The sequence below is a fragment of the Mirounga leonina genome, unplaced genomic scaffold, assembly GCF_011800145.1.
Source record: "Mirounga leonina isolate KUSES-001 unplaced genomic scaffold, KU_Mleo_1.0 Mir_114, whole genome shotgun sequence".
Lineage (NCBI taxonomy): Eukaryota > Metazoa > Chordata > Mammalia > Carnivora > Phocidae > Mirounga > Mirounga leonina.
In genome coordinates this window covers 19,904,739-19,931,213 of record NW_023270265.1, presented here as the reverse complement: position 1 = coordinate 19,931,213, position 26,475 = coordinate 19,904,739, and the positions used below count along the sequence as shown (strand labels likewise).

Sequence of the window (26,475 nt, the reverse complement as noted above, 5' to 3'; positions counted from 1 at the left end):
GAATAAGACGACTAATTGAGGTCTCATTCTCTAAGAGACTCTCAGGCTTTTTGGTGAAGATGGGTTTAACACTAAGATGAGCCAGGCCTGGGCTCAAAAGAAAAGCCAAGAATTCTCTGAATAGGGCTTGTTCTCAGTGATCAGGTATGGAGGAGAAAGATAAACAACCACAGGTCCTAGATTTTTCTGGAGTTTATTTAAGATTATTAGACCACGTTTTCACTTTTGTTTGGAAACTATATGGTTACTAAAGTAAGAAGCAGTGGGAGGCAGAAGCCTGATTGTAAAGAAGAAAATGTGGGCACTGGTGTAAGTCCTCTGGGTTGTGGCTGAGTATGGCAGGAGGTAAGGGATAAGAGTTAGGCTTTAGAGGTTGAGTTTGGGAGTCAAAATAGACCTGAGCTTATTCATTCACAACTTACGTCACCTTGGGCAAATTATTTAGCATTTATAAGCCCTGGTTTCCTTATGTAAAAATGAGAATGATAGCTTCTGTCTTTTTAGAGTTATTATGAAATGGATTAACTGATAAGGCATATAAAATGCCTAACTAGATGCCTACATAGACTAAGTGATCAGTTAGTATGAATATCATCATCATCATCATCATCATTGTCATCACCAGATGATGAAGAAATTCTCTCAATCCACTGATTTTGGAGCTAATAATAAAATCTATATCCTGTGGCACTTTAAGAATATGTCCCACTGTACTCTGCTTCCATAGTAGGGAACACAGGATATAGAAAGAGGTGGGATAAGAAATGTCTGGATAGCAAGATCGTTTTTGCTACAAGAAGCATGGGCTTAACATAGGTCATTTGACTCCCAATATTAAGTGGAAAGGAGACAAGCAAATCTGTACTTGAGTGTAGACCTTCCAGATAAATACATCTGCCTGTCAGTATTAGCTTTGGATTTCATACACTGACCTTTACTGCTTTATAGTTTATTAAAAATGCCCTCATATACACTAATATAATTCTGATTTAGGTAGGGCAGCTGTTACTATAATCTCTATTTAATTCTAGAGGAAACAAAGACTGAGAAATTGAGAAGATGGGTTTTAGAATCATATTGCAGGGTTTAAATCCTGGCTTCTCCACTTACCAACAGTGTAACCTAGGGTAAGTTACTTGGACTTGCAGAGCCTCAATATTTTCATCTCTGAAATGGGGATAATGAAGGTACATAACCTCTTAGGGTTGTGTGCAGTTATTCATCACGTAAACAAAGTACATGACAGAGCAAATAGTATGTACTTAATAAATATTTGTTTTTGTTATTTCCTAGGGTCAGGCAGCTAACAAGTGGTAATGCTGGTGTCTAAATTTAGATAATTGGATTTGATATCCAATGTCCTTTCCACACACCACCTCCCATAATATTAATAATGTTGATTCCCTGCCACTGTGATGATGTATGATCCATTAACATTAGAGCAGGTGGTCCAATTTGTTTTTCCAAAAGTGATAGGAGATCTGTCTAAACTATCCCTCTTGGTACAGTTGGCACACATCTCTGATTCTCAGTTTCCTCAATAAGAGAACAGCTATGACCTCAGGACAGAGCTACACCAAAAAGCTCTGGATTTTGGTTCAGCTGTTTGTAGCAAAGTGCTGAAGATACTGGTCTGCCACATGAGAAGACAGAGATAACCTGCATTAAACTGAGCCAATGGGAGACTTGTAGTGTAGTTGAAAAAGTATGTTATCTAGTGAGTTGGAAGACCTGAATTCTAATCTTAGATCCACTACTTAACTATATCTTGAAACATCTTTGAACCTGGGCTTCCACATCTTTATTTTTTATTTTTCTAGCTTTATTTAGTATAATTGACATCCACAAACTTTAAAGTGGGGATCCCAACAGTTATCCTTGGGACTGTTACCTGTTCATACAGTCCCTTTGTAGAAATTAGGAATAGGTGCCTTTTTTCCCAAGTAGATGCAGCTCTGCATTAAGGTTTATGGGCTGGGTGAGCAGAACATGGACTAGATTTCATTCTCCACTAGCCTCGGAAGCTAGCCTTCTGGTGCATTGCACAATCTGCAGAAGTGAATGTAAGGGCCCTATGCTGTCTATTCACTGCGCAGGGCTGTTAACATCAAGTGAGATAATAAAAGTGAAAGAGTTTGGTAAAGTCTAATCTCCTCTGTGAATGTAAGGCACTGATATTACACAAACACCATTTGGTTTCAAATACTAGGACCCAAGGGCTACCTGGGTAGACATACTGACTGTTACCCTTCCTTTTGTTGTGATGATCCCTCTGATTGTTAACTTGTACAGCATCTATAAATTACTGGCTGTTAAAGCAGATTATGGCAAAGAAAGGTTCTCTCCATCACTTTCAGGCCTGGACCAGTCTTGCTCTTGAGATCCTTAAAGACCAAAATCAGTTCTTTTGATGATTCATTCTCTTGAAGACATGTTGTTTTTAGAACACCTTGGAGTGGGACTGGGTCTTGCCCATGAGTGGAATTTGGAATCCTTTGGTTAGAGATTATCTCTGGTTTTCAGGCAAAGGTCATTGTATAAAAGCTTTGTATCAATGGGAGAAAGAAAAGTTGCTGAGCCACAATTTTCCCTCTTTTCATACCTTTGAAGCCCAAGCTGTGTCCTAGGCTGTATTGATCAAGTAGGACAAGAGGATCTGCTTGTATGAGTCACTAACAAAAAGACAGCTTTAGAATTAGACAAAGCTTAAATTAGGTCCTAGGATCTGGCATTTACTAGTTTTGTAACTCGGACAGGTAAATCACCTTTCTAAGTTTCCATTTTTGTCATCTGGAATTAGGGACATTAACAGTATTTATCTCATGGGTTTTTTGCAAGGATTAAATGAACTAATATGTAGAAAGCACTTGGCATTTTATCTAGCACACAGTATGTGTTCCATAAATGTTAGCTCTTATTAGTAAGCTCCCTGCAAAATACTCTACCAGACTTTGTTGTGCCTTCCCAAGAAGCTTAGAGAAAAGATAAATAGAAATGCAAAGCAATAAATGCATGATACAGATAGATGCTATTGTCAGGAACTGGTGTTTGAAGGAGGCTCTGAAGAAAGGTGAGATTAGGATAAGTAGAAGGGATGAGGAGGGCATTCCATATGGGATCAGTAACATTGGCAAGCTTCAGACCTTGAGTCAACCACCTTGCTTGGAGAAGTGGGAATAATACTATTTGGGAACATAGGTTAGGATTAGAAGGGAAGAGCCCTAAATACTAGGGTAAGTGGTTGACCCTTGTTCTATAGATAATGATAAGTGACACGATGAACCTTGTGCATGGAAATGTCTAGCAGGTGGTTGGAAAGCTCTTAGGAAAATGCTCCTATCCATAGCTAAAACTTCGGGAATAGAAGTTGAAACTGTGGAAGCTGGGGTATGGTACCTCTCAGGCCAGCTCCCTGAGTGGTGCCTGTTGATTCCAATTTAGTGAGGGTGGCTTTTGAACAGCATTTAAAGTGAAATGGTGAAGCTGTCAGGAGATTTGAAGACAACTTAAAACATTAACTGGGGAAGGTTTGCTTCTCTGAAGTCTTCTGAAAGACCATGTGGCCTCTTAGAATAATTTTTTAATGGAAATTTAAAATATAAAATGAAATTAGTATAGTGGGAGAAAAATGACCCATTTAAGCTTAATTATATTTTCTGAAATTATTCTGCAATTTTTACATTCTTCAGAGGGTTCTTATGACTGAGTTACCATGATGAGAGTAGGAAAATGAATAAGATCTAGTAAAGGGAGGTATGCTGTATCAAATCAGCAAGTTTATTTATTTGTTTTTAAAGATTTTATTTATTTGAGGGAGAGAGTGAATAAGAGAGAGTACGAGCAGGGGCAGAGGGAGAGGGAGAAGCCAACTCCCCGCTTAGCAGGGAGCCCCAACACAGGGCTCCATCCCAGGACCCTGGGATCATGACCTGAGCCGAAGGCAGACTTAGCCAACTGAGCCACCCAGACACCCCAGGGCACTTTTTTTTTAAGAGTATAAATTTAGGGGCACCGGGTGGCTCAGATGGTTGGGCGTCTGCCTTTGGCTCAGGTCATGATCCCAGGGTCCTGGGATCAAGCCCCGCATCAGGTTCCTGGCTCAGCAGGGAGCCTGCTTCTCCCTCTCCCTCTGCATCTCCCCTGGCTTGTGCTCTCTCTCTCTCTCTATCTCTGTGTCTCAAATGAATTAAAAAAAAAAATCTTTAAGAAAAAAGAGTACAAATTTAGTTACTCTGTAAGTTCACAAATTTTTATTTTAAAGATTTTATTTTTAAGTAATCTCTATATCCAACATGGGGCTTGAATTTACAACCCCGAGATCAAGAGTCACATGCTTTCCTGACTGAGCCAGCCAAGCGCCCCAGTTCACAAATTTTTGATGTGTAAAACCTTTTATATAAAAATGTCTGGGCCACTCTGCATTATTTAGATCCAAGATGAATACAGATACATAAAATATATATGGATATTTTTAAATTGAGGTATAATTGACATAGAACATTATATTAGTTTCAAGTGTACATGATCAATATTTGTATATATTGCAAAATGATCACCACAATAAGTTATTATCTATTACCATACATAGTTACAACTTTTTTTCTTATGGTGAAAACTTTTAATGTCTACTCTCTTAGCAACTTTCACATATGCAATATAATATTGTTAACTATCGTCACCATGTTGTACATTACAGCCCTAGGACTTATTTTATAACTGGAAATTTGTACCTTCATGAATATTTGGTTTTAAAATAAAATTAATTACTGGGGTGCCTGGGTGGCTCAGTCGGTTAAGCGTCTGTCTTTGGCTCAGGTCACCATTCCAGGGTCCTGGTATTGAAGTATTTCCCGCTTCGGGCTTCTTTCTCAGCGGGAAACCTGCTCCCCCATCTCCCTCTGCTGCAGTTCCTCTTTCTTGTGCTCTCTGTCAAATAAAATCTTAAAAAAAATAAAATTAATTACAATTAAAGTCTAGAAACATAAGAAACATAGATGAAGTGTGTTCATGTTTTTTTTTAATGGAATACACACATATACACATTGACGTGTCTTTTGAAATGGAATCTCCAGTTAATAAACATAGGCTGTAAGTATACAAACTTATCTGTAGTATTTCCTGATCACATGAAGGTATGATGAAGAATGACGAAAGTATTGAATATATCAGGATGCTGGAAGAGACTTAATTTGGCATATCAAAAGAATAGAGACTTTTTTACATTAGGTTGTTATCAGAACAGTAACTATATTATTATTCCTTGTTATATACACTAATCATGCATTGTTTTCATATTAGAAGGTAATTTCTGCAGTAACTATAAACTGCCACCTTTTATTTATTTTTTAAAGATTTTTTTTATTTGAGGGAGAGAGAGCAGTGCTCCCAAGTAGGGGCGGGGCAAAGGGAGAGGGAGAAGCAGACTTCCCGCTGAGCAAGGAGCCCTATGCTGCACGCGATCCCAGGACCCTGGGTTCATGATCTGAGCGGAGGGCAGCTGCTTAACCAACTGAGCCCCTCAGGCGCCCCTGCTGCAACCTTTTAAAAACAATTTGTTAATATGTATCTAAGGCCTTAAGGTTATGCCTTTCAACCAAGTAACTTTTTCTTTAGAAATATGGCTTGAAGAAACACTGAGTTTGGAAAATAGTGAAAATTAAAACAAAATTAAAAAACAAATTAAATGTCCTGTGATAGGAGAAAGAGTAGATTAATTCCACCAAGATATGGAATATCTTCATTAAACATTAAATATAGCGTCATTAAACATAATGTCTTTGAAATACTTTTAATGGCAAAAGAATTTCTCTTCACCTAACATTAAAGAAGTGCTCTCAGTCTCTATAATTTGAGGTAAAAACCTTGTTCTTTGATTTGGTCAACAAACTTTTTTTTTTTTTTTTTAAGATTTTATTTATTTATTTGAGACAGAGAGAGAGAGAGCACATGAGGAGGGGAGGGTCAGAGGGAGAAGCAGGCTCCCTGCCGAGCAGGGAGCCCGATGCGGGACTCGATCCTGGGACTCCAGGATCATGACCTGAGCCGAAGGCAGTCGCTTAACCAACTGAGCCACCCAGGCGCCCTGGTCAACAAACTTTTATCCAGCAAACTTTTATCTCTAAGTTTAGGCCCAGTGCCTGGGTTACAAAGATGAATAGAGTCCTGATCCTGGAGCTTTTCTAGGAAAGGTAGGTGTATAAACAGATAATTACACCAAAGAATGAAGAATGTAGGGACACGTGGGTGGCTCAGTCAGTTAGGCGTCTGCCTTCGGCTCAGGACATGAGCCTGGGGTCTTGGGATCAAGTCTTACGGATTGAGTCTCTTGGATCGAGTCTCACATTAGGCTCCTTGCTCAGTGGGGAGCCTGCTTCTCCCTCTGCCTGTGTTTGTGCTCTCTCTCTGTGACAAATAAATAAAATCTTAAAAAAAAAAAAGTATGAAGAATATTGTAATAGAGGTGTGTTTGTAATACAGGGGATGTAAAGGAGGGAATGGACAATTCAGCTTACGTGGCCAGGGAAAGCTTCAAAGAGGTGACATTTGAACTAGGTTCTACTAGGTGAGTAAGAGTAGGTTATCAAGAGGTAGAAAGGTATTTCAGGCAGAAGTAATATGTGCAGAGGCATTATAGTAGAAGAGCATAGTCCATTCAGGGACTGTCGTAGTTAGGTATGGCTGGGAAGAAGAGTAGAAGAAGAGTTAATTTTGTATTTTATCCTCTTGGCAGGGAAAAAATTATTTAAAAGTTTTAGGAAGTGGCATACCATAGTAAAACTGTATTTGAATGATTACTTGGGCTTTAGTGTGGAGGCCACATTTGAAAGGGTACTAGATGAGAGACATTGGGGTATTACCGCCATAGTCCAGGTGAACTGTAAAACTGGCTGCAAATGAAGAGGAGGGGATGTCAGGCCAAATTTAGGAGGCTGAATTAAGTTTTAGTGCCCAATTGGACTTGTTCCTAAGTGATAGAGAAGGGAAAAGACAAAACCATGTCCAGATTCCTAACTTGAGTGACTAGATGGGTGGTAGTCCCATTAAGTAGGATAAAGATAAGTAGACCAGAAATAAAGGCAGAAGCACATGTGGGAGAAGGATCCTCAGAGAAGTTGTTAGTTAAACAGTGGTTTGGAGCTTAGCAAAAAGATTTGCTCTGGAAACCTAGATGGCAGTGAACTCAGTTTCCCAGTTCATGAATATAACATTGTTCAGGGAGAGTGTAGAATTAGGAGAGCCCTAGGGGAAGCTCTGTTTAGTAGCCCGGAGACCAAAGAAACTTTAGAAGAACCAGGAAAGCAGTGCCTTCAAAGAAAATAGAATAGTGTTGTGTTAGGTGGCTACTGCTGTGTAACAAATTACCCCAAGCTTAATGGCTTAAAACAACACTCATTTATGACTTAACAGTTTTAGGGATCAGAAGTGTGATGCAGTATGACTGGGTTCTCTGTTCAGATTGTCAAATCTGCTTTCAAGCTTTGTCTTGTTGGCAGAATTGCAGTTACAGGACTAAGGTTCCTGTTGTCTTTCTAGCCTGGAATCTTGGAGGGCCATCTTAGAATTCTGCTTACCATGTGTTCTATGAAGGATGAATGGCAAATAAAATAAGAATTGAGAAGTGTTGGTCATTGGTGACTTTAGTAAGATCAGAAGCAAGAGCACTTTTAGCAGGATAGTAGGGGCAGAAACCACATGCAGTTAAGTTTGGGAGTCAACTGGAAATGAAAATAGAGCTAGGACCTAGAGGTTTCTTTCAAACTGCCTGTCTGGAATGGGAAGGAGAATGCTGGGAATAATTAACTGATGAGCTAGGTCTCAAGGAAAGTAGAAGGAATGAGCTCTAGACTATAGATGGAGTGATTAATTATGGACCTGTAGGGGAACTCAGCTTCCTCTGAGATAGAGGGGAAGGAAGTATGGTGGGGATTACAGATAAGTTTGTAAGGGGGGGGGGGGCGGATTCTGCTGATAGGCAGCTGAGAAATTGAGGGCATTACTGTCTAATAGCCTCAGTTTTCTCTTACAAGTTAGAGAGAAGGTCAATAAAAAAAGCAGGTGAAGTTTTAGAATTGCTGCTTTGTGGCTAGGAGGCCTTTCATAAAATTGTTGAATGACTGAATGATCTCAAAGCTAATGGAGAGGCAAGAAACACGAAGAACTCCAAGTGCTCTCCAGATTGCCCACCAAACCACATTTGACTCACCTGGTTCCTTTTTTGCTCCTTTTTCTCTTGTGTTCTTAAACTTAGTCTGATCTAGAATTGTTTAATAGATCCTCGCTCAGAGGATGTGGATTTCCTATTTGTAAATTGCCTTAGGCTTTAACAATCTTAAAAGCTTTCTAGGTTACCTAGGGGATATCTAATTTACCATAGTTGACCACAATTATTTTTTACCTCCTTAGGTTGCAAGGTATTTCAAGTCCAGGGACTTTGGCTTTTTTCATCTTTGCATGTAGTGCCCATAACACAGGCTTGGCATTTAGGGAGCCCCCCATTTATTTCTCTAGCTTCATGACCTAGACTTAGGGCTCCTCTTTTAACTTGGCCAGATTGTGCTATTTTTTCTCTTTATCTTACAGAAGATAGTCTTTACAAATATATATGTAAGTTTTAGAAATTTAATGGAAATATAACAAAAATGCAGAAAAGTGCATAAATTATAAGTGTCCAGTTTTCTGAAATTTCAAAGTAAATACACCTGTGTAATAGCATCTAGTTTAAGAAATAGAGTATATCACCAGCATCCCTGCAGTCCCCTTTTATAAGTCCCCTGCCAATCGTTATTTCTCTGCAGAGCTAACCACTATGGTGAATTCTAACCCATAAATTAGTTTTATTAGAACTTTATATAAATCAAATCATATAATATGTCCTCTGCTCTGTGAGGCTTCACTCAGCATTGTATTCATGCAGTTCATCTATGTTGTTCTATAGAGTAAGAATCTCTTCATTATCTTTGCCTTATGATATTCCATTATATGAATCTACCACAAATTTACTTATCCATTTAATTGTGGATGGATATTTGGATTGTTTCCAGGTATAGGCTATTTCTGATTAATGCTGCTTTGAATATGTCTTTTGGTGAACATGTTTGCATTTTGGATACGTACCTATCTAGATGCAGAATTGCTGGGTCATAAGGTGTATGAATGTTGCTTTTTAAAAACTTATTTGAGATAGAGAGAGAGCACGTGCATGTACGCATGTGCCCACACATGCAGGAACAGGGAGGGGCAGAGGGAGAGGGAGAGAGAGTATAAGCAAGAGCACGCCATGGGGCTTGATCCCACCACCCCAAGATCACAACCTGAGACAGACCTGAGCCCAAACTGAGTCGGATGCTCAACTGACTGCACCACCCAAGCGCCCCTGAATGTTTGCTTTAATAGATCTTGCTAAATAGTTTTGTAATGTGGTTGTATATATTATTCTTCCACCAGCAGTGTTTGAGAATGAGTTGCTCCCACATCTTTGCTAAAATATGGTATTATCTGCCTTTTCCAATTTAGCATTTTTGGTTTTATTTTATATTTCTTTGATGATTAGTGAGGTGATCATATGCTTTTTTTCCCCATATGTTTTTGAGCATTTGAATATCTTTGAAGTCACTTGTCTTTTTCTTTAGGATGTTTACTATTAATTTATAAGGGTCCTTTATATATTCTGATTACAAGTCTTTTGTTGAAAAATGTACATACTGATATATTTCTCTCCATTCTATGAGTTTTCACTCTTAATTCTGTCCTTTGGTGAACAGGTGTTCTTAATTTAATTTGTTTAGTTTATTAAATTTTTCCTTTATGGTTAATGGTTTTGTGACCTGTTGAAAATTTGTTGCCTATTGCCAATGTCATGAAAATATTCTCCTATGTTCTTTTAAAGGCTTTATTGTTTACCTTTTATATTTAGACCTACAATCCATCTGGAATTGATTTTTGTGTATTGTGTGGCAAGGGTGAAAGTCTCTTTTTTGCCATGTGGATATTCAGTTGACTTCAGTATCCTTTATTGAAAAAAAAAAATCCTTTCACTATTATAGTGTTACTATTTTCATAAATCTGGTGATCATGCATATTTGGATCTGTTTATGGACTTTTAATTTTTTTCCTGTGTCTATTTGCTTATCCTTGTGCCAATAACCACAGCCTAATTACTATAGCTTTATGATAGGTCCTCATATCTAGTAGTGTAAGTCCTCTAGCTTTATTTTTTACCATCTAGATTGCCTTGGCATTCTTGGCCCTTTGCACATAAAGGTAACTTTAATCCAACAAGTATTTACTGAATACGTACTTCTTAGGTGCTAGGCACAGTGATAAGATGTTGGGAACATAGCTATCAATATGATAGGCCTGGTCCTCTCCTTAGTTGGGAAAGTGACTCACATAGAGTGAGGTGAGAAAATAGCCTAGGATAGAGTCCTGAGGAATATTTAAAGTCAGCAAAGAAGACTGAAAGCTAAGGAGAGAGAGCAACAGCATGTCAGAGGGCACATAACCCCAAATGTGAAAAACAAAAACAAAAAACAAGAAAGGACAGCATGAAAGGAAGCAAAGGGAAAAGTATATCTAAAGGTTGGTCAGCTATGTCAGTGTTGCTGCAAGATCAAGCAAGATAAAGACTGACAAAACATCCACTGGATTTAGCTCTAGGTGCTATTGTGAACTTAAGCAGTTTCGGGGGTGGGGGTGTCTTTATTAGACTGTAAAGTCTTAGATGAGAACAAAGTTCCCTGGTCAATTAGTGCTGTCTGTTATTTCATGATGATAATCAAATGATCTACATATAGTGCTCCCCACCAAAAATGGCTTTCTGTTTTATACCACTCCCTTTCATATCCATTCATGCAGCTGAAGAAAAAGTAATTGCTCTTCTAAATGGAGAATAATTTTATACTTATTCAAAACTTGGCTGTTTTAGATAATCAAAAACTGTATTTCATCTATCCATTCATTTATTTATTCATCTATTCATTCATTCAGCAAACATCTATGGAGCAACCACCAATTACCCAGGAGTCATAAACACTGTGCTAGAGATATAATTAGGGAAGGAATGGAAGCCTAGAAAGATGTATTATTTGACCCATGTATATCCCAATGAGTTAACTCTGCAGTCTCTATTTTTACAGCTTTCCATGACTATTCAAAGGGATATAAGGTTAAACTCTGTGACCTGAAGACAAAATTTTAGAAAGTTCTTCCTTTCTGGTTAAATAAAAAACAGGATTTCAGTAGAGGTCTTTATCCTTGTTGGGGGTCATCCTGTAATTTGTTGTTTGCTTGACATTTATTTACACCTTGGTAGTTATGTTTGAGTCATTTTCTTGTTCTTTTTTACTTTTTTAAAAGATTTTATTTATTTGAGAGAGAGAGAGCACGAGGTGGGGGAGGAACAGAAGGAGAAGCAGACTCCCCATTGAGCAGGGAGCCCAACTCGGGGCTCGATCCCAGAGCCCTGGGATCATGACCTGAGCCGAAGGCAGGCGCTTAACTGACTGAGCCACCCAGGTGCCCTGAGTCATTTTCTTTTTAGATTTGAATGCTCATTTTAGGAAAGGAAGAGCAGAAATTACTTCATTTTCAAATACAATAAAATTACATTAAGTATGGGCAGTGGTAATTACTGATTGCCATTTATCATGGGTCAGGGCCAAAGTTTATTTTTCTCTATTGTATGAATTATTATTAGACCTGCACTTGGGGTCAGGTGGATAAATAAATGCCCAAGTAAACTGCTTTCAAGCACACCTGAATAACTTAAGAATTTCTACCAATAAAATCTTGACATATTAATTATAAATAATTTTATTTATTTTTAAATATTTATTTGAGAGAGAGAGAGAGCAGGAGCAGGGGGAGCAGCAGCAGAGGGCAAGGGAGAAGCAGACTTCCCACTGAGCAGGGATCCCGACACGGGACTTGATCCCAGGACCCTGGGATTATGACCTGAGCCGAAGGCAGATGTTTAATCGACTGAGCTACCCAGGTGCCCTAATTACAAATAATTTTAAAAATCTATTCTTTAAAAACAAGTCTTTGTAAGGATTTTATGAGGGAACTTTTTTTTTTTTTTTAACCTAATTGATGTATTTGAAAATATGGAAGTTTGGTAGGTTAGGGAAATCTTCAGGAATAAGATTAACCTTGAGTGATCCTGACAGACTCCGGAATGCAAATGGTAAGTACAGCACATTGGCAGAAGTGAAGCTTTCCTTAGGAGAGCAGAGGAAGAGAAAAAATGGGGAATATAAAATAAGTTCATAGTAGGAATAAGAAGGCCATTTAGTTCTTTTAAAAAGAGCGTTTCATAGGTTGATTCACAATAGTTTTTTTTTCCTCTTAAATTATTTTGGTTTTTTCCTTAGACATAACTAGAAAAAAGACCACTAACACTGCAAATTGGTAGTCTCTGGTAATACTTTAATTCTAATTGGCAAAGAAAGGAAATAGAGAATTAGGACAGTTTTAAATGATTCTTAACATTTTTTGGTTCCCAGTTCAATCAGCATAGTCATCAACCGACATTTACTCTGAACCCCTTGGGTGAGTAGCATTGAACCAAATCCCACAAACAATAATATCTTCGGGCGCCTGGGTGGCTCAGTTGGTTGGGCAACTGCCTTCTGCTTGGGTCGTGATCCCGGGGTCCTGGGATCAAGTCCCTCATCCAGCTTCCCTTGCTCTGTGGGGAGCCTGCTTCTCCCTCTCCCTCTGCCTGCCATTCCCCCTGCTTATGCTGTCTCTCTGTCAAATAAATAAATAAAATCTTAAAAAAAAAAAGAAATATCTTCTGCCTATGTGAACAAACTGGTAGTTGAACTATTGCTCTCAGAAGCTGTGGATAATAAGGGTTGATGCTAATATGTTGTGAGATTCCAGTCTTGGGGTCATGAGGTTAAGAAAGGAAAAATACACAATGAAAAAATTTTTTTTTGAAAAATAGAAACCGTATTTACTTTTTATGTTGAATAAAGAAGTCACTGTCCTATGCAATGAAACATTAAATGTCAAATTATTTTTTAATATTTCACCAAATATTATTTTAGCTTAAAAGAGTTGAATTTTATTTGATTGATCATTGTATGAATAATGCAAAGTAAACTTTCATTTTGACAAGTAAAATAAGGAGGTGAGTTGATTCAGAGCATATCAAGTAGAATCTTAAGTGATTTATGCCTTCACTGAAAACTCAAATACAAAGAAATCTTGGTGGATAAGATGTCAGAAATTTGTGACTGAAACCTATTTTTTACCTGATCTCCATGGTTAATATCACATTTAATATTGCGGTATTTTTCATTCTATAGTACTAAAAATGTTTCTTTAAAGAATGATCAGATTTTAAGTATTTATCTTTTCCTGGTAGTCCTCCCTCCTTTTCTAATCCCTCCCTACCCAATCTCTTTTTGCTCCGGTAGGGTTCCTATTGCTGGCTACCCAGTCATTACCATTCTAATACCATTTAAGGTAGCTCTGCTGGGTTTATTCATTTTGAGTCCTTCAATCCAGTTTCTCTTTGAACCTGGATTCCTAAATCAAGTTGACAAACCAGTTTATTTTTCTCCCTTTTCATTTCAACAATTCGTGATTCAGATTGGTAGGAAAATATAATGTAATCCGGGCACAACCTCTTCCCCTTGGAATCAGTATTTGCGAGGCTTCCTCCTTTCCTTGGCTGAACGTGCTTAAGTCAGGCAGAGTACCTAGTGAAGGACTTCAGCCCCCACAGTTCCCTGTGTGCGCATGCCCTCTCTTCTTACAGTTGTCAAAGTGCTTTTGCCAGAGCGGTCACATAATCAACCTGAAAGAAGAAAATAAATACTGTACACTTTTTTAATTTTATCGATCCTTAAAAACTGGACACTCAAAGGTAACTGCTACTAAGAATTTGTTACTTGAGATTGGGTGATTGCATGTAAAGGAAGATCTATTGTGTGTGTGATGGGGGAGGGGAAGGAGGTATCTATTTCTCGGACTTCGCTGTAAATAAGAAAAAAGAAAAAAGAAAAAAGAAAAAAAGAAACACACCCAAACAAACTATACAAGCAGTTACCGAGAGACATTGCATTTTAACTTCGTAAATGTTATTTTAATCTATTGCTTTCCTTTTGTTTAAAAGGGTCTTATTTATTAAAGATGGGTCTTGACCTTGACAGAGTGAATTTATGCAGAAAGTGAAATTTATCTCTTTAAGGAGTGTTGAGAAGAGAAATGGGTGTTCCTGGTATGATAAAATTTTTTAAATTCAGTAAATATATTAATTATAGCCTTCATAAAAGATTGAGTCCAGCTTACTTTTTAGTTTTTTTGCTATAGTGTAGCATTAATTTTTCCATCAAGAGCATGTAGTCTAAACTGAAGGCATTAACAAAAAGCATCGATACAAGCATCGGGAAAGCTGAGTGATATTAAAATAATAATCAAATGCATATTTCAGCCATGATGATATGGCTATTGTAAAGATAATTCTAGCCCACTGGAAGCAACTCAGATCCCAGATTATAATGGTTTACTGCAGCACTGCTTAAACCAAGTATGAAAATGTCTCTTTCTATGACCATTTCCTTCGGCAGCGATAGAACTTTGTGCTGTTGTGAATACAAGCTTTGCTTGCCTCTTTGTGTCATATTTTACAATACTAATCAAAGCCATTGTTTTAGACCAAGGGAACTGAGGAACATAAAATCAATATGTAGGTTTTATTGGTAGTAGCTGGCAACTTGTGAGGTATATTGGGCTGGGTTTGGGGGGGGTTAGAGGGGAGGGAAGAGAAGAGAGTGAGGTGGCTATGAAGCATTTCCTTGAGCCCACTATTTTGTGTATGAAACTTTAAAATTAAAGATTAACCATTTTAAAGATAGTCTTTAATAAAATAGTACTACTTTAATCCCATTTCTTGATCTGACATATTTTGCCTAGTAGTTAAGAGTGATGGCATCTCCATTTTCCAATACATTTATTTTATGACAGTTATCATGAGGTTGTCCAAAGGCAGAGCTTCTGTGTGATTCTGAACGTCCTTTCACAAGTGTTCTGGGAAAGATGCTTCTCCAAGTATCTGAGTTAATTAAGTAACTGCATTAAATATATTAACAACTTTGTTGTGATCATACTGAATCATCGTCTAAAAATAATTATATGTTTGGTCATATCCTCCTTTAACATCTCAAAATATTTGTTTTTAGGGTCTCAGCACTGTAATATTCATATATTTAAAACAATTAACATGTTCTAAAGGACAAACTAACTCAGTGATAACTATGTGTATGGAAATCTCCTGATTTTGAAGGATTACTGTTTTTATCCTTGAATGAGAAAACAGGCTGTATGGCAGAGGTGAATATAGGCCTTCTATGAGAGATGGAAAATACCATACGCTCCTTATATGGCTAAATGAAGCAGTGATGGCAGTGCACTATAATTACAATGTATGAGAATTTGGGACTTTGTACTATGCTATTTTTAACACTTTTGCTAGCATATGGTAATTCAGGGTCTTCAAACCATAATCTTTCATTGCTAATACCAGTGATAAGAGAATGGATTCTAAATTTGCCAAAGTCTTGTGACCAAGGCAGCATCAGGAGGATTCAAAAATGAAAATCTGGCAACCCCAAAAGTATCTTGATTTTCTACTTAAATCTCAGGGGGATTTTTTTTTTTAAAGCTCCGCCCCCACCCCATCTCACAGTCAGTCTGTCTCTGTCTTTCGCTCTCTCTGACCTCAAATCCAACCAGAACATTTCTCCACGCTGCAGAGAAATTTTCAGGCTCCTGTTGAGACCTGAACCACTGAGAAGCTAAGAAATTTCTTGTATGGCAGAATTGGAGACAAGGAGATTGGAGAATAAGCAGAAAAACCTAATCCTTAGAGTGTAACAAGAAGCAAGCGCTTACAAACGTTTCAGTAGATTTTTACCTCTTTAAAAACGGTGGGGTTTTTTTGTTGTTTTGGTTTTTTTTTAATGTCTCCTAACAAAATGGAGTAGCTTGCAGCTACTGGGAGGCCAGAGAATGATTGTGCAGCTGAGTCCTCCTCCTAACAAATGCCAAGGATTTCCTCCCTCGTGGTTCGCTGCTGCTAAATGAAACAATTATCAACGCAAGAAGGCAGTTTGCTAATCAAGAGGGATAAGACTGCTGTTTCTTTAAAGTGCCGAGCACGGAAAGGGGAAGAAAGGGTCGTGTGCCGTGTCTTTTTAACCTTGCTGAAGGACGCAGCAGTATTTATTGACGTATGCAAATAACTGGGGAGGGTGGTGCTTGGGAAAAAACAGGAACCAGAATCAGTTTCTCATTGCAGGGTGAACGCTCTGAGTTCCGGTGAAGGGAAAAGAGACGTGGCGAAATTGCTGTCTTTCTGTCTTATAAGCACATCTCTCACTAATACAGAAAAGGAACCAAGACATCAGAAAGGGTGAAGACGCTCTCACAGTATTTTTAGAGACCTTGCACGAGCCCCCTCCCCCCGCCCCATCCCCAGCCCGACCTGTTCTTCTAAATGGGAGATTATGGATTTGCATTGCAATTGGCTAGTAGCGGTGGCACTGGATTTTCGCAAGGAAAACACCCGCCAGCTTTAGCGAGGGGCATTAACGATCACATTGACAATAACGCGTCTCTCTTTTTTCCCGTTTCAGCTGCGCAAACCATGCAGGATGATTTACTGATGGACAAAAGCAAAACCCAGCCCCAGCCCCAGCAGCAGCGGCAGCAGCAGCAGCCCCAGCCCGAACCCAGCGCAGCCGAAGCCCCGTCCACGCCCCTCTCCTCAGAGACCCCCAAGCCGGAGGACAGCAGCGCAGTGCCGGCCCTCAGCCCCGCCGCGGCCCCGCCGGCCCCCAACGGCCCCGACAAGATGCAGATGGAATCGCCGCTCCTGCCGGGCTTGAGTTTCCACCAGCCCCCTCAGCAGCCGCCGCCGCCGCAGGAGCCCGCGGCGCCGGGCGCGTCGCTGTCGCCGTCCTTCGGCAGCACCTGGTCCACGGGCACCACGAACGCGGTGGAGGACAGCTTCTTCCAGGGGATCACCCCAGTCAACGGGACCATGCTCTTCCAGAACTTCCCGCACCACGTCAACCCAGTCTTCGGAGGCACCTTCTCTCCGCAGCTCGGCCTGGCGCAGACCCAGCACCACCAGCAGCCGCCGCCGCCGGCGCCGCAGCCCGCGCAGCCCGCGCAGCCCCCGCAGGCGCAGCCCCCGCAGCAGCGCCGCTCGCCCGCCAGCCCCAGCCAGGCGCCCTACGCGCAGAGGAGTGCCGCCGCGGCGTACGGCCACCAGCCCATCATGACCAGCAAGCCGTCCTCGTCCTCGGCTGCAGTAGCCGCCGCGGCCGCAGCCGCCGCTTCGTCCGCCTCGTCCAGCTGGAACACGCACCAGAGTGTGAACGCCGCCTGGAGCGCGCCGTCCAACCCGTGGGGCGGCCTGCAGGCGGGACGGGACCCTCGCCGGGCGGTCGGCGTGGGCGTGGGCGTGGGCGTCGGGGTGCCCTCACCGCTCAACCCCATCTCACCACTCAAAAAGCCCTTCTCCAGCAATGTGATCGCGCCGCCCAAGTTCCCCCGCGCGGCCCCGCTCACCTCCAAGTCCTGGATGGAGGATAACGCTTTCCGGACGGATAATGGTAACAATCTGTTGCCATTTCAGGTAATGCTCCAGTGCACCTGCACACACCTTCCTTCTACCCCGCTCCCTTTGCCCCTTCTTCCCTGCTATTTAATCGTCCATTGATTCTTGTTCTTTAAAAAAGGCAGCGATGTCCAGCCCCCCTGTCCGCTTCGAAAGCCTCCATTTCACCAGGGCTGTTCCAGTGCCGGGGACAAGGTTGGGGGAACATTGTGACTGTTTGAGGAATCATATTTAAGCACCCTGATAAGATAGAAAAGGGCCTTTTTCTTTTGGTATATTTTTCCTTCACCGTGTGCGTGCCTCTTATATTGACCTTCTTTGACAAAGGTGCAAGTGTATGGCAAGGTGCTGGGTTGGTCCCAGGATGAGTAGGCTGAGATTCCTGTCATTTTAAGTAGCTACCCATTTCAGGTTATGCAATCCTGGGTTCAGAGTGCCTCCTGAAAGCCATCCACTCCCAAACTACGCTGGGCCTACTCTTAAAGAGGTTAACAGCCCTTGAGTGGTGCTATTTCAGACAGTTGCATATGCTCAATTAAACTAATGTGAACACATGTGTTTATGTCTCGCTGAGGTGCTGGCATCATTAATAGCAATCAGCATATTGCCCCTGCCGGGAAAATTATGAGTGTGAGATTCCAGCAAACTCCCGAACTCCTTCAGGGAACGAGTTGGAAGAGTGGAAATTCTAGGGGTGACCCTTCCTATGTTACCTAGAAGAAGGACTTAGACATTGTTTTCTTCTAGAGCAAAGAGACAATAGGACGCGACCTTCAGAGCCATATTGCAATGGAGTCTATTTGCTAGCTAGCACTGAAATATTTAAAGCTGCAGTGTCCTTCAGATGGGTTATTTAAGAAGACAATGCAGATCAATTACACCATTTGAAACTGGGCAGAGTGAAAGTCTTGCAACTTTAATGAAAAATGAGCCTTGTGTCTTGGTGTTAAATACCAGTGAAAGACCCAGGAAGTGCCCCAGACAAAAAAAGGTTGAATGGAGTGTCCTTATTCTGTTCTTGTTTTCTGATCCAGCCCACGGCCACATCGGTTGGCAGTGTCCTGAACATCTTGATTTGGAAAGGGGTGGTGAGGGTGAGTGTTCACTGGGGGCTTTTGTTCTCAGGCAAACATTTTCCTTCACTTACAAATTGATTTGGCTATAAGCTTCTAAGCTCAGCTGAAAAAGAAGAGAAGAAAGGAAGGAGAGAGGAGGGCTTTGGATAAGACCCAGTTGGGGTAGTCAAGGAAATGAAACAAATCTTTTGAGCATTGCTGAAAAATGGCAGAACCGAAATTTGACAGAGGTAGTTTAAAGCATCAGGTGCAATTGGAACTTCATTTTGTTGTTCTTTACATTTCAGATGTGACGTTTGGGGTGGCTCCCATCCATGAAGAAGGAGATAGGGTTATTGAGAAGCACATGATTCTCTAGGCTACAGCAAGGATTTTTAACCTTGACAGTTCAGGGGAGGTCCATGAAACTTGGAAATTGTGTGTATGAGAGTTTTTCATGAGAGAGAATCTTCACAAATTTTCACAGGGGTCCTTTAGGAATGGAAGATTTTAATATTAAGGTGTATTTCTTTCCATTCTAAAGTTTGTTTTGATAAAATGAAGAGACACTGCAAGGTGGGATTAGTTTGGTAGAGAAAAAGAGGAATCTGCTTTCTGGAATTTCTCTATGTGCTTATTTTTATGCTGAGGGGATAGAACAGGGAGGCTGCATTTGGTAGGAGAGCCCTTCTTTTTCCAACAGTTCCTCTTTTCATTTTGATGCTCCCTATCCAAGTCCATCTTAGAAAATAACCTAAAATCTGAGTGGGAGTTTTAGAGGTGAGAGCTGACGGTATAGACATCAGTTACCTTTTTCTAGGCACTGAATCTGAATACAACTAGCTTTTGATTAATTATCTCTGGAAGTGAGGGCTGGGGAGAGATTAAATCCATAAAATTTCCCCCAAACTGATATTGACAAGTAGTGCATGGATTGCCAGTTGTTTCTCAGCAAACCATTTACCAGCAATGCTAATGAGAGCCAGACAGACTGGTTTGAGTTTGGTTTCTTGTCTTTTTATCCCTGGTGGTGCTATTGAGTAGGCAAAGATGGCCAAAAGACTTGTGCAAGGAGAGATTTTATTAAAAAATGAGTTTTATATATTTGGCCTCAGGAAAAATTACATGGACTTTATGTCTCACATCTTTGTCTTACTTAAAATGGAGCTTCAGGGTTTTGAAGCAATATTAGAACCAGATTAGAAGTAACCTGGTTGTGTTTTCGTTTGGGGTTAGGATATTATAAGACTTTGTGTTAAGTATATCACATGTTTAAAAAACAAAAACAAAACACCTTGAGTCTTGTGTTTAGAATTTTACGTTTGTGCATTTATTTAAATCATTTTTCTATGAAAGGAGGAAATATCTTAAGTAGTCCTAGAGACTGTTTTACAGACTCTGAGCTAAAAGGGGCTTGCAACAGTGATCTACTCTAATATATCTTAATATGTATTTGTAAAATCATATCCCCTCAGTGTTGTTTCACTCTCTTTTGCCACCCAACACAAAAGATTTTTTTGGAGCTTTACTTCTGTGGTTTATATTGTAAAAGCAATAACTGTATTTGAATGTGGTTTTCCAAACTATACATTTCCTTACCCCCTTCCCTCAATTCTAACAAAGTTGATTGGTTTCCCTGAGTTGGGGTGGCTGCTTCCTTCAGGTTTACTTGTATCTAAACACCACTTCATATCTGTAAACAAGGAAACTGAGGTCCTAAGAGGTAGAGTGACATAGTTCCAGTCCTAGGGGTTTGGCTAATTTTGTTGATGTGTGTACTTAACTTCCCTATTAGCACTAGTGGTGTCAGGTAGAATTCATTTTAAGTCAGATTCTCTTTGGGCTCCATTCAAAGGGACTTAGTTATGAAACTATCTAGTGAGGTTCTCTGTCTGGCTGATGCCTCTTGGTGATGTACCTCCCACTAACAGGCTCAGGAACAGTGAGACACTCCACTGGGGGAATTATAAATATGCGTCATTCTATATTTATATAAGACAGAGAAGCCTACGTATGTAAAAGGACCAAAGCAGAGATGTTTTCTGTATGTAGTAAATTTGGGTTTAAATAGCATTTTTATCCAGAGGAGTTTAGAAGGGACTTTTAAGAATACCTGTTCCACAGCTCTGTTCATTTTCTAAAGGAGGAAATTGAAATCCCAATACGTGAAATTCCTTGCCCAGGTTTGGGTGGGTAGTTTCTGTCCGAAGCAGGCTTTGTCTAGGTTCAAATTTCAACTCTGCCAGTTACTTGCTTTGTAATCTTGAGCAAATTATGTATACATATTGACCCTCATCTGTAAAATGGGAATAATAATAATTCCTTGCTTCATATGAGAAACCTGATATTAGCACAGTGCTTGATCCAAAGTAAAGTACCACATAGATGTTGGGCTACAATTATTGTTATTGTAATGGTACCTGGAGGTTCTGTATGATTTTATAGTATGGATCACTGATTTTTCATACAGTGCAGTCTGAATAACTGTAAACTTCTATATAATGTTATTTGGTCTTTTTTTTCTGTCTGAAGGTATCCTCTGGTTACTGTAACAATTTGATGACCCACAGTTTACTTATGGGCCAGGCCCTGTGCTAAACACTTCAGTTATAATTCCTCATTGGATCTCCTTTGAGGTTCAGGACTATTATAACCCTCATTATACTGACAGAGAAATTGAGAGTTAATACATTTACTTTATTTGCTCAAGATCACACAGCTGGTAACTGGCAGAGTTGGGATTTGAAGCCAGGCAGTCTGCCTCTGGAGCCAAGTCTCCACTATAATACCTTGAGTATAATAACTCCAGGGCATCAGTTAACACTGTAGTGTAGAAGCAGGAGACTGGGCTGAATCTGTACTTGATCTTATGATATACCCTGGAAATAGTGCTTTTAAAAAAATTTGTATTGTTGGAAATGGAGGAAGAAAAATATAGTGCCCATACATTTACTACCACTTACTTGCAACAGTAGTCAGTATATCCCCCTATTTATTTATTTACTTACTTAATTTATGTATTTTTGAATATTGTATTTTTGGAAAAAATTCAAATTGTGTTTTGCTTTTTTTCTGCATCTCTGCCTTTATCCCTCTTGTCTTCCCTCACCCCAAATTAAAGGTAATTATACAGATTTTATATTTTCTGGCATAAGTCTAGTTAATTGTAATTTAGTGTTAATTTTGCTAGTGGGTTATCTGTACCAGAGGAACAAATTCCTTACATGAATTAATGGGAATATAGATCATTATTATTATTATATATTTTAGAGAGAACATAGGGGAGGGAGGATGGGGAAGGGCAGAGGAAGAGGGAGAGAGAGAATCCTTAAACAGGCTTTATGTTCATCTCAGAGCCCTACACAAGGCTGGATCCCAGGACGCTGAGATCATGATCTGAGCCAAAATCAAGAGTCGGATGCTTAACCACTGAGTTACCCAGGTCCCCCAGGAATATAGATTATTTTAAAAAATAAATATACCTATTCATAGTAAATTTTGAGGAAACAGTAATATCTTCAACCAGTCTATGCTTCCCTCCCCCTTTTTTTTTTGTAAACCATCTTTTTAGGAAGTAGTATAAATTACCTAGTTATGCTTACTTTTGACCAAGGATAGTATGACCTAGATTTAAAACTGGAGACTCTTCTGTAGTTGGTTTGTTAACTACTGCTCTAATGCAAAACCACTTAAGGTCCACCCAACCCCACAGACTGTTTCAGAACCTATTATGGCATGGTTACTGTGAATGCCAACAAAGCTACATTATCTATATTCTATTTAAAAGACGGATTGGTTAGAAAATATTAGAAGGTTTTCTATGCTACTAAAAACTAATCTAGTAATATAAACTGTATACTTTAATATTGCGTATTGAAAAGTAGTTAGATTTAAACTTTTCATGACCTTGCAGTGAGTTGATACAAAAGTATACCCTCAGAAATGTAATGGTTTTAGATATTCTGTAAAACACAGTTTTCTGCTTAAATAGCTTTCTCCATTGGTTGGTGTCTATTTTGCTGTTTTTCAAGGGCTACATAAGGCGCAATGCTTGTCCATTTGGAACTTGTCATTGCTCAGGTGAGTTTTGTAGTGTTTTGATTCACACGTGTCAGAAGATTATAGCTTTGTTTTCTACAATATGAAAAGTTTGATTAAGTCATGTGGATTTTACTGAGGAAAAAGATGGAAAGGAGCATAGAGTAGTGGACAGCCCATGAAGCTTGGAATGAGAAAGACACTGGTCGAAGCCCAGCTCTGTCACTGATGATTGGGTCACGTCATTTATCAAATGATTCTTTTTCCCACTCTGCAAAAATGGAGAGAGAGCACCCATCTTCTGGGTTTGCTTTTGAGAGAATGTGTACAAAGTGTTCAGATAATTAGATGCTGTTATGGCTCTTAGATGCCGCCTAGCTGCCTCAAATTATAGTCAATTTAATAGAAGAAATATTGTTGATAATTGGTAGTCCAGAATTAAACACTAGTTGATGGCATCTGGAAATGGAGACGGGCTGGAAAGATGTATCCAGCAGGGATGGAAGAGTAATGAAAGGCTCTTTGTATATTATGGTGACTGCCTGACCTAGAAAGGCAGTAACTACCTGCTTTTTGTAACTACCTGCCTCTGCTTATGGTTGACTCACCAGTGCAAGTGTAAGCGTTTTCCTTGCTCTGTGAACATTTGATTGGTGATGGGAGAAATGCTTAAACTTTTAATTTCCCGACTGCTACCAGTGTTGATTTTGGTAGTTCTGGCGCTACAAAGGCTCTAATTTGAAGCTCCTTATCCCCACTTTCTGGAAGGTGATGCCTGGCTCTCTGTAGGGGACAGTGTGGTTGTCAGAGATAGAATTCAGTATAGAGCCCCAAGTTTGGATATTGAGAGTTGGGGAATATAGCCACCACTTCGAAGGGGCTTTCCTGGAGAGATTGCTATGCTTGCAGTAGTATCCAGCTGAACAAGGAATTTTTTACCGCTGGTCCTTATTCCTTGTAAATGGCTTGTATGGGGGTTCTGTTATGTTTTGGTTCTATTACATTTATTTTTCATATCCTTTAGTGTTCTTTACAGATGCTGGGCATGTAAATTTCTTAATGTGAAACCATTCTAATATTTGCATCTTAACTTGAAATAGAAAGGTACTACTAAACAAAAATAATATCATAAAGTACTATCTTGGAATCAAGCCTACTTTTCTTTCCTCAGAAGCTTTATTACATAATTCTCAAAAATAATAAATACATGATATGAACCCTTGTTGGCATACTTCAGAGGAGAGAAACAGAAATGGGCACCAAACAGCCTTTGTATCATTTGAGATGATCATAGAATTAATACACGTGAAGGGAAGGAAACATTGTGTACTAATTTTGTGTGAGTAAGACTGTTGTACAGCCAAATATGTTCATTTCTTAAGCATTCAGACTTATTTCAAAGTCAAGATCAAGTACAAGAGGAAAAAAAATAACTCCCTCTCTTTAGTAACTCAGTGCAATTAATTAAATGGTTGGTGCTGCCGAATGAACCAGTGTCTAGAAGTTCACAAGCACCTGACAGTAGCTGCTCATTAAATGACTAAATAAACATTTAAACACAAGGTGCTATAGTTTTTTTCTATAATATAGCATATTTAATATTTTTGAGACAGATTTGCCATAGTACCATTTCTCTATAAGCTGTCCATAGAATGTGGAAACGTGGATGTATGTAATGTCATAAAGGACATCTTCAATTTGTAAAAATAGAAAATATTATCTGTGTTCCCAGACTTAATGGGCATTCGATAGTTTCTGGGCTGTGATTCTGTTTGCAGGTTTGGTATGCCAAAAAGCAAGCAGAGTTCTTGTTTTGACATAAAAGATTTTGGCAGCCAGTAGATGGGAACACTAGCTTGCATCTAACGAGTTAAATTTTTCTTTACCTACTGACTGTTAATCAACTCATTCTTGTGGAGTTAATTTATCCTGTCATGGTAGTCTGTTTTGTTCCTGATGTCTCAAATCAAGTTATTTAATACTAGAACTGACCGGAATGAGGGTCTGAATAATTCTGACAATAGCACTTAGAAATATGCAGAAGTCTTTGGTCTAAGAGGTTGACAAAGAGTAGGTTGTAGTAGGCCCATTCAGTCAGTCATTCATTTGAGGAATGTGAGATTGGAAAGCAGAGAGGTAAAGGGCAAAAGACTTTCTATCTGAAATATATGGTAGAGTTTGGGGACTAATTAGGGATTGAAATACTTCAGAGGAAACATTTTCATATCTGACAATTTAACCCCCTACTGCAAGTCCAGGAGACCTGGTTCTTAGGTTTCAGATACATAGCAATTAAAAAGGACAAGAAGTAAATGTGCCCAGCATCTCTCTTTTGCAATCTGCTGTGGAAAATTTCCTTTCCTCTTTTGGACCAGAGAAATATAACTGAGATTTGCAGGGGATTAAAAATAGTGAGGATCAGTAATGTTTATGAGATTGTGGGGAAACGCTGAGAGACAACTTTTGGATATGAATCTGTTTTTATGTGTTTGCATTTGCTTTTGTGGGTAGACTATTCAACTCTTTGCCACATTGTTGTTTAAAGCAATTGTAATCAATAGTAGAATCCTGAGTTCAGATAAATAGTTAAGAAGGATAGCATATGCAGTATTTTTATTAACTACAGATCTTTTATGGAATTCTCTGATCAAAGGGATGAGATTTACATTGCTGAGTTTTTTTTTTTTTTTTTAAAGATTTTATTTATTTATTTGACAGAGAGAGAGGCAGCGAGAGAGGGAACACAAGCAGGGGGAGTGGGAGAGGGAGAAGCAGGCTTCCAGCTGAGCAGGGAGCCCGATGCGGGGCTCAATCACCGGACCCTGGGATCATGATCTGAGCCGAAGACAGACGCTTAACAACTGAGCCACCCAGGCACCCCCATTGTTGAGTTTCTTTTGACATTTTCACTCACAGTCATAATCCATGTACTCCAGCTTTTGGGTGTTGTATTATTTTTGATGTCCTTCTCCAAATAGATACACCTAAAAAAACACAGGGAGCCCTGAATGCCAAGTACTGCCTCACCCTTTTCATGTAAATTATTTTATTTAATCCTGATATGTTCTTGTAAATTAGGGATTGTGATCCCTAATTTAGAAATATTGAGACTCAGAGAAGATTACCCGACTAGTGGGTGACAGAGCAGGAATGGAAACTTAGGTCTTTTGACTCCATGCCCAGTTCTTCTGTTTTATTATCCCTGCTTGCCTCTTGTCACCCACCACCTTTCAGTATGCCTTGGATGTCGCACTCTTTCCGCAGATCTTCCCTGATTCCCCTCATCCCACATTGTCTTCGTAACACTTGTCACTGTATGAAATGAGCTGCTTTATTTTGTTTTGTTTCTCCACACTAGAGTGTAGCCTCCACAAGGGCAAGGACCTTTTTCACTGCAGTGTCTGCAGGGGTTGTGACAGCCTGGGATATTTCAGGCATATGGTAAATATCTGTTGAATGTGTTAATGATTTACATTTAAAAATGACTGATTAGGCATTTATTGGTCATTCGCATGTAGCTAGCAATGTAAAAGTAATTTCATTTTCTAGACATTTAACCAGCCTCTATGAGAGATCAGGCAGTAGGGGTTAAAGCTGAACCAAATCCTGTCAGACATCTCCCTGATGAACATGAATTAAAATATAGGATGATGAGGTTTATAATAGTGTGTAATATACACAACAGAGTGTGTACTTGAATCAGAGGAGGGAATGATTAAATTCTTGTGTATGTATGTGTGTTTGTGG

At 39.6% G+C, this 26,475-nt stretch overlaps 1 protein-coding gene across 4 annotated transcripts in view; it reads left to right on the top strand.

The window, feature by feature from the left end:
* CPEB3 (cytoplasmic polyadenylation element binding protein 3) overlaps positions 1-26,475 on the top strand; it is a 188,748-nt gene that overhangs the window by 17,182 nt on the left and 145,091 nt on the right. For 3 of the 4 annotated variants that reach the window (XM_035025066.1, XM_035025083.1, XM_035025076.1), the window contains exon 2: positions 16,647-17,653. In XM_035025066.1, coding sequence (XP_034880957.1) covers positions 16,658-17,653 — 996 coding nt within the window. In that variant the 5' untranslated portion in view covers positions 16,647-16,657. Of the gene's footprint in view, positions 1-16,309; positions 16,424-16,646; positions 17,654-26,475 lie in introns of all 4 variants that reach the window. The other variant, XM_035025059.1, reaches the window with a different exon arrangement.